We start from the raw sequence: 16,985 nt of genomic DNA, 5'->3' as shown, positions 1-16,985 counted from the left end.
TTGAGGAGTTCATGACCTCCTCCTTCACTCCCACTCAGGAGGACTGTTCCTCCTCCTGAACTGTCAACATACTGCTGTGTCCTCCATCCTGATGCTCAATGTTTACTCGTTTAGATTTAGAATAAAAACTTGTTGATATATTTTGGTCTCTCCTAATGTATCCCCTTTTCTTTTTTTATACCACACACACTCAGACAAAATGATGGTCGTTATAGTGTCCTAATAATGTTTGCTCTATAAAAACAGTTTATGGATCCCGTTTTTTCTAAAAACATATTTATATTTTTTATCCCCTTCTCTGATTTTTTGATTTTTTTTTAATATTTATTTTTGGGGCTTTTGTGCCTTTTTTAATGGAGCGATAGGACAGTGGACAGAGACGGAAATCAGGGAGCGAGTGGGGATTGACGTGCGGGAAGGGAGCCACAGGTCGGATTTGAACCCGGGCTGCCATACATGGGACGTGTGCACTAGCCACTGCGCCACCAGCGCCCCCTCTTCACTGCTTTTATACTGAAATATGACAACAATTGTATTTCTTTACATGTTGAAACATCTCAACACAATATTTTAATTCAAGGATGCATTTGAACAAATTAGTTTATATTTATTAAATGACACTGCTATTGACAACGCTAAAAAGTAAATCAATAACTTTGACATAAAAAAAAATCAAACGGCAGAAAAACTGACCCATTTACAATAAAACAAGTAGCTGTGGTGACCAGCTGTAACCAGTAGACAGGTGTATCAGTAACACAAAGAAAAAACATGTGCTATTACAACATAGTTTAATAAGATGTCTTCAATTCCAAAATATATATTTCCCCACATCTGAAACTTCTAAAAACATTTTTAGAACGAGTTACCAAACAGCACACTGAAAGATATTACAATTTATGGAATTTTTTAACCTTGTTGGATTTCTTAACACATTTTATCTTTATAAAATACAAACTAAAGTATTCAGATAACTTTGTCCACAAAAGAGCAAAACATAAATTATCAGTCACTTTTGTGGACAATGTTGTCTGAAATACTTCACAGAAATCAGTTTTCACTATTTTTTTTTTTACTGGAAAGGGAAACAAACAACATTTGAGGAGAGATAGACCAGTCTTCAAAGGTTGTCCCCTCTTGCTCTGTCCCTACTGTAAGAACAGTGTTGTTGCTGTGCAGATCTCAGTGTTGCCACTCCTACCTTAAGATCTTAAGAGGCTGACTTTCTACAGTCTACATCACCCTATCATGGCAACATCAGATTGATGCATCTCACCTGGAAGCAATTCAGACGTGTCTATCTGCTGAAAGCATCACATTGTGCCTACTGATGTCAGGGCAGAGTAGTACAGACTCAATGCACCCAACTCCTTCAAGCCTCCATGGCGTCAGAAGATGAATATTTTTCTTTTGACTTGTTTTTTGTTTGAGTATGGTCATTATTATCTTCTAGCAGTGAAAGATCAAGTTCAGGTAAGGGGACCCTCCAGTACTGGAAGGAGTTGTAGGTGCAGTCTTCAGCATTGGTGTCCGCATCAGCCTGAAAGGTAAAACAGTTTAATTACTCATTTATTTCCTTGTCGTTTTATTTACATGACTAAGGACCGTAATAACATAGTATGGGGGGGGACACAAAAAATACAGCATTTGCTAAACATGAACACAAGGTAAGGCGAGATTACAAAAATGCCATTTGAAAAAGGAAGGCCTCTACAAAGGCGACATCTTATCCCATCTGTCCCCCTATCCCCTTCAAGCACGGCGCAGTCTAGGCCTGTGAAGGCTGTTTCGTCATGAGCCGGGGATCCAGCCGAAGATTTCTGCCTTTTAATAAGGCAGTTTTTTCTTACCACTGTAACTTTTACTGCTTTGCTACAGTGCTCATGATGGATAGGCCGGATCTTTGTAATATAACAATGAGTAAGGTATTTTACCTGCTTTTTGTAAAGTGTCTCGAGATAACACTTGTTATGAGTTGACGCTATACAAATAAAATGTAATTGATTGATTGATTGAACTAGTTCATATGAACTATTGGCCTCTTATTGTATTACAACCTCAGTTTAAACATAGATGGGCAGTTTAATTTCCTGTTTCACAAACATGTTTTCATAGTTTACTTTACTTACAGTCTTACATTCAACCAAATATGATACTCATCTATTATTATAATTTTTTTTTTTTTACAAAGAATGGAAGTCCACTTATTTTTATTTAAGCCAATCACTTAGTGTCGAAGTTGTTCAATTTAAAATGACAAGTAGCAGTAAATACAGAGAGCTACATAACGGGTATATAGTGCCATCTAGTGGACATTTTCTGCCATAAACCAAACTCGCTTTTGCACCTAATGGTTAAAAAAAATGGCCGGTTTCTACATGACTTACTTCATCATTACTTTTAGGGAGGGCAGTCTCTGAACCCGTACAGTCTTCTCGAGTTCGTTTTTTGGAGCTTGTACGTGTGCTGGCGTTGTGACGCTCCTGGAAACCTGCAGAAGTCTGCACCTTAGTCAAAACCTGAGCCTTCCTCATGTCGCACTTTGTGGGCTTCAAACAGAGAGCTGATTCTTCTTCTTCTTCTTCTTCTTCTTCTTTCTCCGGCTCCTCGAAGTAGTGCGGCCTCTTTCTGCAGCGGTTACCCATCAAAGCGAGCAGGGACGGCGGGCTCACCCCCCCGGAGGGGGCCATGCCTCCAGTCTGCATGTCAACACTGCACAAAGAGCGGTAGCATCTCTTCGGGGGAGAGTCGTGCAGCAGTGTGTCTTCCGCACGTCTCTTCGCCATGAATTTCAGCTCTTAGAGTGCTCTGGTCGAAAGCAATAACACAAAAACCTAAATAGATGAATGGTACTTTAGTGAGACTAGCTATAATGCATGCGTAGGTCTTGAAAATGCGTGCACCGGTAGTAAAGTTATTGGAGGCAGTCTCGGTAACCAATCATAGGAGACCGTCGCCGCCTAGCCCAGCCCATGGAAACAACACTTCCTGTGACGATTACGTTCAGCAGTGGTTCAGCACATAGGTTCAGCATCTACGGGTCACATCCAGAGACTATTTTTCCCTGAAGTAGTCAAGACTACAGAGCATTGTTTTTAAAATAAAAGCCGCCTGGCTGTGGTTTGATAATTTTTTTTATGTGCTTTACTTTATTTTAATAGATTATTTAATCGTATTGATGTTGTGATGTGTTTTTCTATTTTATCGTTAACTTGTCTTACAATTTATTCTCTTCTACCTTTCTAAATTTTCAGACAAACGAAACACCAGTCACAGATACAGTCTATATTGATTTTGTTTATTGTGGGCTAAACAAGGACACATTTATAACTAATTGGTTGTTCGATTGATTGATTGATTGATTGATTGTGGGTTGGAATAACATAGAGAAAAGAGAAGAGTGAGAAAAGGTCACCCAAAGATTCCTATAAGAAAGTTTACCATGGTATCTCACATATACCATAGTACCTCACATAATATTATGGTATACCAGGGTACATAGTACCATAATACTTAACATATTACTATGGTACTTTTACCTTAGGATCTGTGTATACTATAGTACAAGTACCCTGGTATTTATGTAGCCTAGTACTATGCTATGTACTATGGTACTGTCAAAAATACCCTGGTACTTGTACCATAGTAATTTCCTGGTACATGTACTATAGTACCACTATGGTAGAGTACCATGGTAAACCTTCTTATAATGAAATGGATGTCTTATTTAAAAAAGGTTGCTCATCTCACCCTGTTTTCTCTCCATATTTTTCACCATGAATCATGTTTGAATTTATAAAGATAATAGTTAGACGTTAGGATCTCCTTTACTTACATAGCGGATGTTCCATGTGCTTCCTTTTTTTATACAACTGATCAAGAATCCATTATAGATGAGAATAAACCAAGCAGGTTTTTCTTATTATCCTGAAGCAGTTTGCACCAAACAAGTTTTCATTACTCGCTAAAATGCAAAAACAAATGAAAGCACTTAAATCAGTCTCTAAGCTGTTTAAGAAAGCTAGTCTTTAAAGAATAACAAACTTAAAATAGTTGATATCACAGATCAATATATGCTTTAAATGTTTGGCTTTATTCCAAAGTGTGATAAGAAACCAGAAAGTGAATGAAAGTCATACTCAAATTTAAAACAATGAAGTCCTGGAAAGTTGGAAGATGAATGATTATATTTCAGTAAAAACTGATGACTGATCGATGTAAATAAGTAGGCAGTTATCGGTAGAATAATTGAATAAAATAAATATGATTTCAATAGCAAATGTTAACATCATGCTCTCCTATCATACTCACACACAACACACACACAGCCTCAGTTTCAGTCAATGGAGTGGAGAGATAGTAAGGGCTGAGGCGGTCTGGCAGGCAGGCTCGCAGTTAAAAGAAATCCACATTTTCATTGCTTGTAGCTGTCACATAAAACACGTGAAAAACACCTCTCAAACTCAGGTATCAAGAGAGATAGAGTTTAAGGTGTATTCAGGGGTTCTGTAGAACATGGTATGATTATTGTAAATCTAACCTGTCCCACAAACAAACAGAGTCTGTGTTGTTGGGTTCATTTCATCATGAGGTGCGCCATAAAAATGAAAAAGACCGAAATGAAAACTTTAGTCCAATGATTTTTCTTCCTCTGAGTCATTTCTGTTTCATTTTTTCTGTCTTTTCTTTGCTTAATGAATGGTTCCCCATGTTAAAGATTTGTATCAGAGGACCTTCTGTCACGTCAGGCTGTCGGTACCTTCTCTCCGAGGTGACTTAGCCGCCGATGGAAAACTCTGAAGCTGGTCGTCTTCTTCTTCTTCTTCTTCTTCTTCTTCTTCTTCTTCTTCTTCTTCTTCTTCTCGGCCGTTAAAGTACAGGTCTGCAGGTTTTCTTGCCACAAAGAAGACGCAGTCATAAACGTATCTCAACATAGAGTGGTTGTTCTCCGTGTACGTGGTCTGAACAGACTCTTTCTCCATCTGCAGGAGTAATGTATAAATACTGTTTTACTTCTGGAAAAATACTTTTTAAAGAATTGTGATGTTAAGCCATGAACATATAACAAAGTCTGTGTCTTACCTCAAATTGGAAGCCAAAATTAACAATCGCTGTCCTGATATCTTCATAGCTGAGTTCAACTGAGAGCTCATTGGCCATATTCTCAAAATGATACAGCAGTGGACCTGAAGAAACATGGACTATTTTAACTTTGTAACAACAATAGAGAGTTTATCTAAAAAGAACACTTTTGTAATGCTGAATCAGGAATTTGAAACTAAAGCATTTTAAAACAAACACTACTGTTGATACAAATCCGACATGCACCAATGGTCTTCTGTCCGGAACTCTTAGCAGCGGCTTCCACATTAGAGGCTTCGAACATGGATCACTCAATGTCCCAGACCTCACCCGGGATGAAAGAGAAATTCATCCGGAGGTGGGAGTTGAAGACCTCACGAACAGGCGCCTCTGCCAGATACTCTCAGTTCACCTGGTTACACGTCTAGGTACCAGGTCTGTCTGGCAGCCTTACCCGCCCTGTGATCCAACTTATAACCAGGTGTTGAGCAGTTGGCAGCTCTGCTCCTCTCTTCACCCGAGTGCCCAAGACATGAGTGCCACAAATCTGATGAAACAACTAAGAAGTTGATCATCAATCTTTGGCCTATGGTATTCTGGTACTAAGTACACTTTCGAACATTCCTAAACTGGAACTTGACTAGCATAGAAGGCCAATAACAAAGCCCTACTCGGGTTCAGATCGGGCAGGCTGTTCCTCCCAATCATCCCCCTCCAGGTGTCTCCATCATCCACATGAGCGCTGAAGTCTCCCAGAAGAAGTACAGAGTCCACAGAAGGAACCCTATCCAGAATCCACAAACTGCTGTTTGGTACATATCATACATATCGACCTGAAGTCGCAGGGAGGTGACCCTCTTATTCACCAGAGAAAACTCCAACACAGCGGCGCTCAGCATGAGGCATCTGAGTATCCCCACACCCGCCCGGCACCTCTCACCCTGGGCAACTCCGAAAAAGAATCGAGTCCAGCCCCTCTCTATGAGTTTGGTTCCAGAACTGCTCTTGTGCATTGAGGTGAGCCCAACTATATCTGCCCAACTGAGGGGTGACGTTCCACGTCCCGAGAACCATTCTGCATGCCCAGGCCCCCGTCTACACCTGCCAACCGGCTTAACATGCACCCAACTCCACATTCCTCTCCCTGTGGTTGGTGGGCCTCCGTGGCAGCAGCTCCATATCATTGATTCGGGCTGTGTCTGACTGGGACCCATGGAGGTAGGCCTGGCCACTAGACACTCACCTTAAAGCCAACCAGGTCTGGCTCCAGGGGGGTTCCCCAGTTCCACTTCCACACCACTTTAAAAAACAAAACTTGGGGAGAGGTTTTTGTGTGATCCTACATTTTTTTTATAAAAACCAATACAAATACACTTTTTTGCAATAGCTGACTCACCCAGGTTGATCCACACTCCCCCAGGTTTAAGAATCTTCCAGATCGTCTCCACATACTCGATGACATTATGAGCTGTGTCAATAAAGAAGCAGGTAGCCACACAGTCCCAGGACTCTGACGGATAAAAATATACACTTTTCAGTAGGTGATTCATGTTGTGAGGATATGTTTAAAAACTGCAGGCCTATAGGAAAAACTATTTGTTTTACAGAACTTCCTGAGGGATATTTAAAGTATGGCAGGGAAAGTGGAAAATGTTACTTCTTTTGATTACAAGATGAAATTTCTTAAAGGACTTATGTTTACATACGGTTGCTAGGACTACATTCTCACAATGTTTTAGTTGGTACGCATTTAGATTGGGATTTTAACCCATTTGTAAAATGCTGAGAATAGCAAAAACAAATATTGTTTATTATCATCTTTCTTTAACTAAAAATAATGTTAGTAACTAATGTTAGCGAGACTGTTTATTTGTTTTTTATCTAATGAGAATCTAATTGACTAAATCAATTCAGTCATTTTTAACGTCATCAGTTGTCAGTCACACAGAACTGCTTCAAGTTACTTAAATATTTATGCTGGCATCTGTATTTCAAACAATATTGCCACAACATATGGTTCAAGTACACTGGAGCTACTTTTTTCCACAAGCCTGTAAGGTAAATGTAATCCATTTCACATCATTCTTCTGATTTTTTTTTTTACATTTTTTATATTTCTTGATTGTATTACATCAGGTTGTGTTCCACTGTCCTATGTCTGTTTATCTGTTGTGTTTTTGTGTCCAATGCTGTAAATCAAATTTACACACCGCACCTTTTCACATATGCTCTCTGGATAATATCTAGATAATTACGGGAGGACTGCTCCGGAAATTCTCCCGATCTGGCTGTTCACATATGCTCCTCACAGCAGGGGACTATCCCTGTCAGAGTGGAGGGGGGACGGAAGTAGCTGACGAAGCAACAGGGTCCACTACACGACGCTATAATTACAATATTTGCCTTTATATCAATGCTATGTGTAGTCAAATGGAATGGCAACATCACAAAAGAGAGGAGAACAACATACTGACAAACAGAAAACATAATGCAGCCGTTTAATTACGTGCACGGAGATCGTAGTGATCGCGTGCAGACGCTCTATGCACCGTGCAGCAGTCCCTGTATATAGACGTCACTCCCCCTCCTATTGGCTCGAGCTGAATTCTCCGGAGAATATCCTGCTGCGTTCTCACATCAGCCCACTCGGACTTGCTGCGGAAAAAATACTAGGGGTCTGGCCGGAGAAACTCGGTGTGAATTCAGAGCTAAAAACAATTTGGCTGTTTGCGTTCACACATACAGCTCCTCCGTGAAATATCCTGAATTTTTCAGGAGATTTCTGCAAATATGAAAACGGCAGTGAACACGAAACACACAAGGTCTTTAACTTACCTGGATCACTGTAGACTTCCACAAAGTCACCTGCGACCATGGAGAAGTCTGAGGTTAGCGGTAAGCTCTGAGGGTTGATATCAGGGAATGTGATTGGTCTTGTTTGGTCGGTGGATTTCTTGTTGTTGCTGAACTGGTGGATCCAGGGGTACAGGGTCAGAGAGTTCAAGTTTTCACACCTGGATGGACAAGCCCAAATGTGTGAGGACAGCTATGGATGGGTTGAAGTGGTATTCTGCAGTGTATGAGGTCATAGTTGTACTGCAACAGCCAAAAATTGCTTTTGATTTTGTAATCACTGACACATGCTTACAGACTTAAGACAAAGAATTATGTGTGATTTATATCAAGTTCCACTATGTATTTGTAGGAGGGTAATAGCCATTTGGTGTACAGTGTCACTTTGTGCTGTACCTATTGAGAACGAAGTTTGAAGAGAAGAGCATGAAGAAGCTCCATTCGTTGCCCTGGCAGGTGTAACCCAGCCGAGCGATCTCCCATGCTAGACGGCCGAGCCCTGCACCCGGCACCAGCACGCTCACCTTAGACACATCACTGACATAATAAAATGTACAAAATGCACATATCACATAGAAAACAGGGAGTAAGTCACATCATCAAAACTACTGAAATGTGTTATGATACCACATGGATAAGGTGTTTGATGTATCAAGTATACAGATATCGTTATGTCTGAGTGTCCTTAGTTTTCTTTGCATGCAAGCAGGATTTTTAGTGGTAGCGCGTGTAAAAGAGTATACGTTTCCTACTATTGGTCATTTGGGAAAAGTCTTTGGATCTCTTGGATGATAGGCTGGTAGCAAGAGTCCCTCTCAGCCCGGCCCACGTCGCTCCAGTCCCTGACAAACTGCTTTATCGTTGACTTAAGCTTGTCCATGTCAAACGTTGTGGATGGGCGTGCCTTACGTGGATCCTCCTTGAATTGAAATAACGACAGAATCGAAATAACTTAAATGCATAACATGATTAAACTAAAATTAACGCAACGTGTGTACTGGAAATGTAGAGTACCGTTAGGTCAAATCTTACCCTCTCACCATACTCAATGTTCTCAAACATGTGGAGGCTATTGTGAATGATGGCTTGCAGCACCTCCTGGTTGTGGTCCGCACACTTACTGATCCGGGCCAGGTTAGACATAACATTTGGCAGCATATTCTGGTGGCGCTTGGGTAGACTCAGAAACTGACGCTCGGCACGTTTGACCTGCTCCTCTACATGGACCCTGACATGACAAGACAAGACACAAGTATGAGCAATGGTTCACAAGCCTTTTCATGTCAGGTCTCTAAAGGTGAATAAATGAATCAATTGAAGGAGACAGCTGTAGGTCTCACGATTTCATGCACAGTTCAGTATTATTTAGTCAATGTATTATCTTCTAAGTGAAATGGCTACGTCACTGTATTCCTCTCTAAGGTTATGAGCCTGTCAGTGGGAGAAAGGTGGCTCATGGAGTAGGTGATAAAACGTGAAATGTGTGGAGCTCTAAACTAATAGTTAGCAAAGAAAGGCCACCGAAAGCTTGTTGAATACAAGCTGACAGAGCAATTGGAATAAAAAAAAACTAAGGCTTAAATAAAGATTGGCTGTCTCAGTACACGGTTTTCCCTCCAAACCCAATGTCTGATATCAACATCGTCCACACAATCTGGTCGTTTTTTTTTTCTTTTAAACATAATAATTGTACCTGTAAAATCTAAATGCATCGATTATCCTCCAGAAATGTTGTCTTTCTAGCTTGGCCTCTTCTTCGGGGCTACATTTTATTCTCTCTTTGTGAAAATATGGACCCCCTTTCGCTGCCTCTCCTGTTGTTTCGGCCATGTCTGAAACAAATACACAGCCACCCAATCAGAATGCGTCAAACTTCTTCTTCGCGAGACTTATTATTTCCAGCAGACCAGACTCCACAAGGCAGAGCGCTGCCACCTACTGATGGATGATAAGAATGCATGTAGTTTCTCAGAGCGCAGCATGTCTATGGGTATAACAGGACAAATATCTCACGGACACAATGAGACACTATTTACCTGAACTGTGCTGGACACTTTATTATAAAGGAAACAATTTCAAAAACAGCGACACACATTCAGTTTCATTGTCTTTAAGGGTGCGGGGAGGGTTTAAAATAGTTGTGGAGAAAAGCCATATTCTTATTAAAGATAACGATTTATATATAAATATATATAAAACATAAAGATTTGAATATGTTGGGCATGATTTTGAAAAGTTATTGATAATAAACTAATGCTGATAAGCTGGTGATTCCTGGATGACACCCTGGACACTTTACACACTGACACTTTACACTGTTTACATTATTCTATAGTTCGTATATTCAAATATTTCTTTTTTAAATTTTACATTACATTCTATTTTACTGTATATATGTGTATTAGTAATTTGAGTGTTATTGCATGGCCTTGCGGAAAAGTCTTTACATTTCACTGTACATCTGTATGAGCATGTGACAAATAAAAATCTTGAATTTGGACTGTGATGGCATTTTTCCCTTATTTGTGTATAGCAAGTTATTAAACCAGAAAATCCTCACATTTATTAGACAACATCACAGGCATATTATATATATCCTAAGTTATTCTTGGCTATGTTGATTTAAAATCTTCACATCTGTGGATTGCAAAAATGCTTCTTCGAACAAATATTGGAATCCAATTTAAGCTTGGAAAGTTGATTAAGAACTGCTAAATATCCCTGAATATGTTTGTTGAAATCTGACAATACCTGACAGTTATCGTAATGCCTGTTGATGACATATAATCTCTTCAAAAAATAAAATAAAAACAAACTCTCATAAATATTCCAACTGTTTGCCAGAAACTGCAATAAAGCAAGACACCACAAGACATAAGCTTCTCTGAGTGGTTTATTTTTTATGTTGCAGCATCTACAATAAGGTTTTTATTCCATCAGATGTTTGGGTTATTAATCTTTCCCATGAAAAGGATGTTTTCTGTACTGCGTTCAATGATGACCACCATAAACGGTCGGTTAAACCTCAAGACAGGGACATGGCGGAAGGACATAAGTGTGATGCCGACGCCTGTGGCTGCTGCAGCTGTGGCTCCGGCCTCATCAACATCCAGGGTGGCTTGGTGCACAACCTACATTTCAATGGAGGCAGAGTGAGAAAAAAAAGTGGTTGGAATATAGGGAATAAGATGTCTGTGAAGTTAATTTCTGTACACTCTCTGTCCTCACCTCTGAGACTGCCAGTTTTTGTCCCTCTGAGATGCCACTCAGATCTGCAAGATCTCCAAACATGTCACTCATTCCCATTTCAGTCAACACATCTTTCAGTGAGTAGGAGGACTTGATGGAGAACTTTGGAACATAGATGTCGTACAGCCTAAAGCATTGGGGAGAATGCAAACATACAGTGATCACTCCGACTGTAATAACTACAGTGAAAGGCCAAAGCTGGGAACTGTACAGCTCAGAACCATCCTTATTAGAAACCAACAATGTCAGGATATATTTTGATTCAACCCACCTGTCCCGCATCCATTTGAGCCATTTAGTGACATGGCCTGGGCAAATGGCGTTCTCTAGTGTTGCCATATCATCAGGCAACATCAGCAGCATGGAGTATGAGTTGTTGAAGGGAAGGTGGAGCACTGATGTGTTGATTTTCTGGTCATAGTAGGTATCCAGAAGCTTCTCCATATTCATCATCTGGACTGGAACCTGGACAATTACAAGTTAAACATAAAATAAGAAAAAAAAACTGCATGGAGGGTGCAAGATGATTCACTGGAGCTTAAATCCTTTCAGCAGAAGTGCAGCAACAATGAACCTTTGTATTCTCATCCACCGTGAACTCTTCCTCCCTGGTTAGTTGAGGTTCGAACGGCATCGCCCACTTTCCTGTTTGATGATAAGAAATAAGTTATTCATTAGTTAAGTTATACAAGTGTATTAAATAAATTAAATACACTTTGTGATTGATACATTAAACCGAGAGGTGTGAATGCAAGATCAGCCAGCAGACAACAAGACCTCCTCTCTTTCATTCTTTTACCTTTGTAGTAAATATAGCTGATGAGGTACATGACTGTGTTGGGATCCATGTTGTCGACCAGCTTGTCAATCTTTCCGTTGGTCTTGTCCTCGACATACTTGTTGATGGTGTCAGCACTGTCTTTGGTTTTGGTGAAGTCAACAGTAAACCCATCTGCAAAGTAGGACTGCCTCAAGGTCTCCAGGAACTCGGGTTCAGACTTGAAGCGGCCGTCCATGAATACAGCGGTCCCTTCACTGACGTCTTCACTTAATGTGTTGTTTGCCTTATCAAGGAGAATCTTAAAAGCTTGATTTACATTGGCCTGCGTCAGGAGGGAGTTGTTGTAACCCAGACCATTGAAAAGCTGCTCATGGGTCCGCCCCTTGGCGCCTACGGACAAGGCAGCCAAGGCAAGAGACACACTAACTGGGGAGAAGAAGATATTCTTGCCTTCATTATCAGGATGAGCCGCTAACTGCTTGTACAGACGGAAGGCAAAGTGATTGTTTTCTGAAATCACCAGTGAGACGTTGTTTTCAAGAGCAGTGTCCTGCTCTGTTGGACCTGTGGCTTCATGACCTTCGTGGTGATGGCCTCTTCCCAAACAGATCACTGCTGATAGGATCCAGATAACCAGGGCTGCACGCATCATTGTGGTCTGAGACAGAAGTTCAAAAGTACAGCATTGGTCAGTGGTTTTGTAACTCTACCTTGTGCAAATACTCACCGAGAGATTTGCTTAAAAGATACATCAAATATGTTCATTTTAAATCCTCTAAAACTGATCTTCTTAATCAGCATCTACTTTGCATGATGGACTCTCCCTTATCCGTCACAATGAAGAGTTCAGACTAACGCACATCCATCTTCCAGTGTGTCTTCTTTCCGTATATTTAAATTGTCAATTAGAGGAGTTTATATCATGTAGGGTTTAAAGACATCAGAAAGTGATGTTGTATGCTGTTTGGATGAGTCTATCAAAGTTGATAAAAGCACATTATGTCCCACCCAAACTAGTCAGGAAAAACAATGGCAAATCAATGGGCACATCAATGGGTCTGAATTGTCCGAGTATTACTGAGGTAAACTTCTCAACATTTCATTTGATAGCAATCAACAGTAAATACATCAAAACTTTTTTTTGTGAATGTCAAGGGGTGATCTAAAAACACATGAATGACCCAGATTTACGTTTTCATATAAACATCCAAACAGAATAATATCTTCGAATAGGACAATGTGGGTCAGGCATCAACAGAAAAAGGGAATATGACACAGGAATCTTTCCAGACAACGATGTTTATATTAAACTGCAGACGTTTAATCTTTGCTTTTTTACATGATGGGTTTACGTTTGTCCCTATTATTTAAAGTTATAGGCCTACAGAAAATCAACATTGGCTGAATCATCTAAAGTCTCAAATTAAAACAAAACATTCACTGAAGCTTGAAACATAAAACAACAGGAGTAAGTCCGTCGTTAACACCAGCCTATATTTATTTTTCAAACTTCCCCGTTTGCTAAAGATTTCAAATTTCCAGTTTGCAGTTTAATCAAAAAGGTTGTAATTTCTTAATTTTGGCGGATTAGTCTGAATTTAAACATTAAATGAAAGCTCTCAAAATCTTAGTACAAACTCACATTCCAGTTGCAGTCTTCAGTCGCTCATCACATGCAGGTAGTGAAGCAGAGGCAGAGGGAGACAGATTCCCTTTATATACTGTGAGCCTGATCAGCAGTAGGCCTACTGAACTTTGTCTTTGTTTGTCCTCTAACTCAACCCCTTGTTTGCTCTTCCTCTGTGTTTGTTCTATGTAATGATTAAAGTCCAAACCATGGCATCAAAATGAAGCCTAACAATTTTTTAACAAATGAAATGAAAATCCTAACAGCATAAACAAACACTGCAGAGTCAGCTCTCAAAAACAAGGAAACTATTAAATTGAGGAAATATAACTTAAAGCAAGTAAACAATCGTCTAACAGAACAGAGAATGTCCCGAGATACTTTTTAAACAAGGGAGAAATACTTGGTTTCAACAAACTTACAATGTTTTTTAATTTGGGTAAAAGTCGTTTTTAAATAAGATTATTCGTCTCGTACAAAGACAACATTTTCTCTGTTGGAAAATGTGCACATCTATTGCAGTCTGAAATAAAGCTATAACATCTGGATGTTACAGGAAATAAAACACAAACATGTGTAAAGTAAGTAATCCTTACAGTCACATCATTTTTTTTAGAAATAAAATTTTAATTGTTGAAAGGAGAAAATGAATCTTAAAGACAAACATTGCATTACATGAATTTTTGATGTAAAAGGTTCATTGGTTTGATGTGTGCAAACTGACAAAATATAAATATTTTAGGTTTCATGTCAATTAACACGTGATCCAGGAAAGGAGACACTGATTGTACCAAAGTTTGAAAAATAAAAAATAACTATGCAACCTTATCAGGATAGTAGAAACAGAATGTAATTCTTTATTTGTCTAATGTGTTTAAAGCTATGACGTGATTGTCTCTTGATTCATTTGTAATACTTTAAGTTTGATTTATAGTCTGTCATTTGAAAGCAGAACCTGTGAATGGGGCTGTATTGGATTTCCTTCTAAGTTAGGTGCTAATCAAAGTTGTGAAGTTGCCCCAATGAACCCCTGTAGTTATCTTCCATTTGAACATTCGTTAACTACTGAGACAATGTGATTTCCATGCAGACGACTGTATAGTCATCGAGATGCTAATTTGAAGATGCCCCCCTCTGGACCCATGAAAACTTCAATAATGCTACCAGGGTTCAGTGTGGGCCAAAGAGCTGGCCGTCAAGTGTGATGAGCTGTCGGAGGAAGCCTCGATTGGGGATTACACCCCGGTTATCTTTCACAGCACAAATAGCCTCCACCAGGGTCAGGTTCTGCTTTAGCATCAGGTAAGCCAGGACAAGGGTGGCAGAGCGACTCACTCCTACATGACAATGCACCAACACTTTGCCTGAGAATAAAGGAAACATTTACAACATAAATATGCATCACGTTTAAGTGGCTTTAAGTTCCTCTCTTCCCATCCTCTCACCTCCACTGCTCAGAGCCCTGTGGATGAAGTCTGCTGCTGCCTGGAAGTTGACGCTCAGGTCAAAGTTACAGGAGTCATGGGCCTCAATGCCCATGTAGGTGATCTTCATTCCTCCATAGATACCTGGTTGTCCATTGCGTTTACTGTGAGCTGCATTCAGGATGTGAGTGACTCGATGCAAGGATAGATCAGCCCGGTTCTCTGCACTGTGCCTGAAAAACACAACACTCTATGTTCACTAATACAACCTCATCCTTAAGCAGTATCACACTTACAGCCATGCTGATATCCAGAAAATGTTCAATAACCATAAGTGTGGCATAGCTTCTATAACAAAGCTCTACAAGCCCATAAGCTGTTATATGTTAATCAACATTATAACATCTGATCCAGAGACATTTACTCAAAGGTCCTATTGATGTTATAACCTATGTTAGCACTCATAGCATTACAAAAATATGAGACAAAAGGCTACTTTTCATTGTCCTTATTATTCTTTCATTGTTCTCTTGGCTTTATATAATATTCACTTAGTATTAAGATTGAGGTTTACATTTAAGCCTTTGTGTATAAAGCATAGTTCACAGAGGTGAACTGATATTCAAGAAAACTGTATGAGATCTGTATTTCTATGACCTTCCTCAGTAGAAACTCTCATATGGCAGAGCTGAAGTTTACGCAAGTTCCTAATGTGGAATGCAACTTCCAGGGTCTTAAGTTACCTATTTGTCATTTAACTCTGATTTGTGATCTGTTCCTCTTCCACACATGTGGACTAAATCCAAGTCTAGACTTTAGAAACACTTGTAAATGAAGTTCAGTCCTTTTCTCAGTCCTGAGTATTTGGAAAGAATATCTTACAAAGCAAAGTTACAAGGCCATGCATCATTCCAGTCATTATATTTGTGGGGTTTTATCAATTAAAAGAATTGAGTCACTTACTGGTCACCAATGTAAAGCCTTGGCCACACTTCATCTGCATGGCTGATGATTGCTTTACCAGTAAACAAGAGACGCTCCAACTCAAACACAGCTAAACCAGGTGAGCTCAGGTCAATTTCCACTTTGCGAGGGGGAGGTGTATCGTTCCAGGACGCAGGAAGTTTGGATGTATAAGACATTGTTCCCCTCCTCGAGTTCAGGGAGAAATCAGTTGACAGTAGTTTTCCCTAAATTATGAGGCAAATAAAGTCCATTAAAAGAAGCCTGTAGAAAGGCTAAAAAAAAAAAAAGATAGCTTCAGTTTGACGTTAGATTAGATAGAACTAAAAATTGAACCTCACAGATGAATTAGGTAAAAAAACACAACGTGTTTCGAGTTAGCTGACCTAGACCCCTGAGTTGAACTTGGTAAAATGAGCAACAGTCTCAGGCTTCTTCACCTCAGATTCACTCCCCACAGGGTGTCCTGAGTGTTGTCAGGCCATATGACCCCCAAATTAAATCTAGCCTGTGTGCCTCAAGCATGGCCTCAAGCCCTCAGTGGCCTGTGTTATGCTTTTGCATCAAAATAGCTGTCTATTTAAAGATCTGCATGCCAGCTAGCTAATGTAGGGAGTGTTGGCCCGTACAGAAGTTTCCACGACAGAAAAAAAACAAGCAATTAGTCATTCTTAAGATTTTATAACAGAAGTTATTTCTATGCTTCTGTCAAAATGAAATGAATGTTTATCAGCATCCACTACCCATACAATGTTTCTTTTCTGCTAAGGGTTTTGTATCTGTATAAGATGAATACAGTGAGAGGAAAATAAAAAATAAAAATTCATTTGATCCCATGTTCAAAAATATACTGACATTTAATTATTATTTTTCTATTTTCTCATGTTTGATCATTTGAATATTAATCAAGCAAAGATTCCCATCTTGAGTTGGAAACATGCAGAACATGTTAAACTGTACAGTTGTGCTCCGTCTCAACAGAAACAAACTACACAAGGAAATGAAC

The 16,985-nt window shown here is 39.7% G+C and overlaps 4 protein-coding genes across 4 annotated transcripts; all 4 read right to left on the bottom strand.

Moving 5' to 3' along the window:
* Nucleotides 1-568: 568 nt before the first annotated feature.
* wu:fa19b12 (uncharacterized protein LOC560551 homolog) lies at nt 569-2,932 on the bottom strand. Its single transcript, XM_061037747.1, has 2 exons — nt 2,388-2,932; nt 569-1,540 (listed from the first exon to the last, which is right to left on the bottom strand). The coding sequence occupies exons 1-2, from the start codon at nt 2,784-2,786 to the stop codon at nt 1,373-1,375; spliced, it is 567 nt and encodes a 188-aa protein (XP_060893730.1). The 5' UTR covers nt 2,787-2,932; the 3' UTR covers nt 569-1,372.
* A 1,140-nt stretch (nt 2,933-4,072) lies between these two features.
* On the bottom strand, nt 4,073-9,787 carry carnmt1 (carnosine N-methyltransferase 1). Its single transcript, XM_061037746.1, has 8 exons — nt 9,629-9,787; nt 8,968-9,163; nt 8,688-8,854; nt 8,332-8,472; nt 7,918-8,096; nt 6,479-6,592; nt 5,083-5,186; nt 4,073-4,982 (listed from the first exon to the last, which is right to left on the bottom strand). The coding sequence occupies exons 1-8, from the start codon at nt 9,763-9,765 to the stop codon at nt 4,740-4,742; spliced, it is 1,281 nt and encodes a 426-aa protein (XP_060893729.1). The 5' UTR covers nt 9,766-9,787; the 3' UTR covers nt 4,073-4,739.
* A 1,028-nt stretch (nt 9,788-10,815) lies between these two features.
* Nucleotides 10,816-13,747, bottom strand: LOC132973993 (serine protease inhibitor 2.1-like). The gene is made up of 6 exons (XM_061037743.1): nt 13,608-13,747; nt 11,984-12,623; nt 11,759-11,829; nt 11,456-11,649; nt 11,164-11,311; nt 10,816-11,066 (listed from the first exon to the last, which is right to left on the bottom strand). The coding sequence occupies exons 2-6, from the start codon at nt 12,615-12,617 to the stop codon at nt 10,872-10,874; spliced, it is 1,242 nt and encodes a 413-aa protein (XP_060893726.1). The 5' UTR covers nt 12,618-12,623; nt 13,608-13,747; the 3' UTR covers nt 10,816-10,871.
* A 967-nt stretch (nt 13,748-14,714) lies between these two features.
* Nucleotides 14,715-16,518, bottom strand: LOC132973995 (dual specificity protein phosphatase 26-like). Its single transcript, XM_061037745.1, has 4 exons — nt 16,366-16,518; nt 15,980-16,206; nt 15,038-15,249; nt 14,715-14,956 (listed from the first exon to the last, which is right to left on the bottom strand). Exons 2-4 carry the CDS (start codon nt 16,156-16,158, stop codon nt 14,763-14,765), a joined length of 585 nt encoding a protein of 194 aa, XP_060893728.1. The 5' UTR covers nt 16,159-16,206; nt 16,366-16,518; the 3' UTR covers nt 14,715-14,762.
* Between the last annotated feature and the right edge of the window lie 467 nt (nt 16,519-16,985).

Source organism: Labrus mixtus, chromosome 5 (assembly GCF_963584025.1).
Source record: "Labrus mixtus chromosome 5, fLabMix1.1, whole genome shotgun sequence".
Taxonomy (NCBI): domain Eukaryota; kingdom Metazoa; phylum Chordata; class Actinopteri; order Labriformes; family Labridae; genus Labrus; species Labrus mixtus.
The sequence above is the reverse complement of the archived record's forward strand: the minus strand, read 5'-3'. Positions and strand labels throughout refer to the sequence as shown.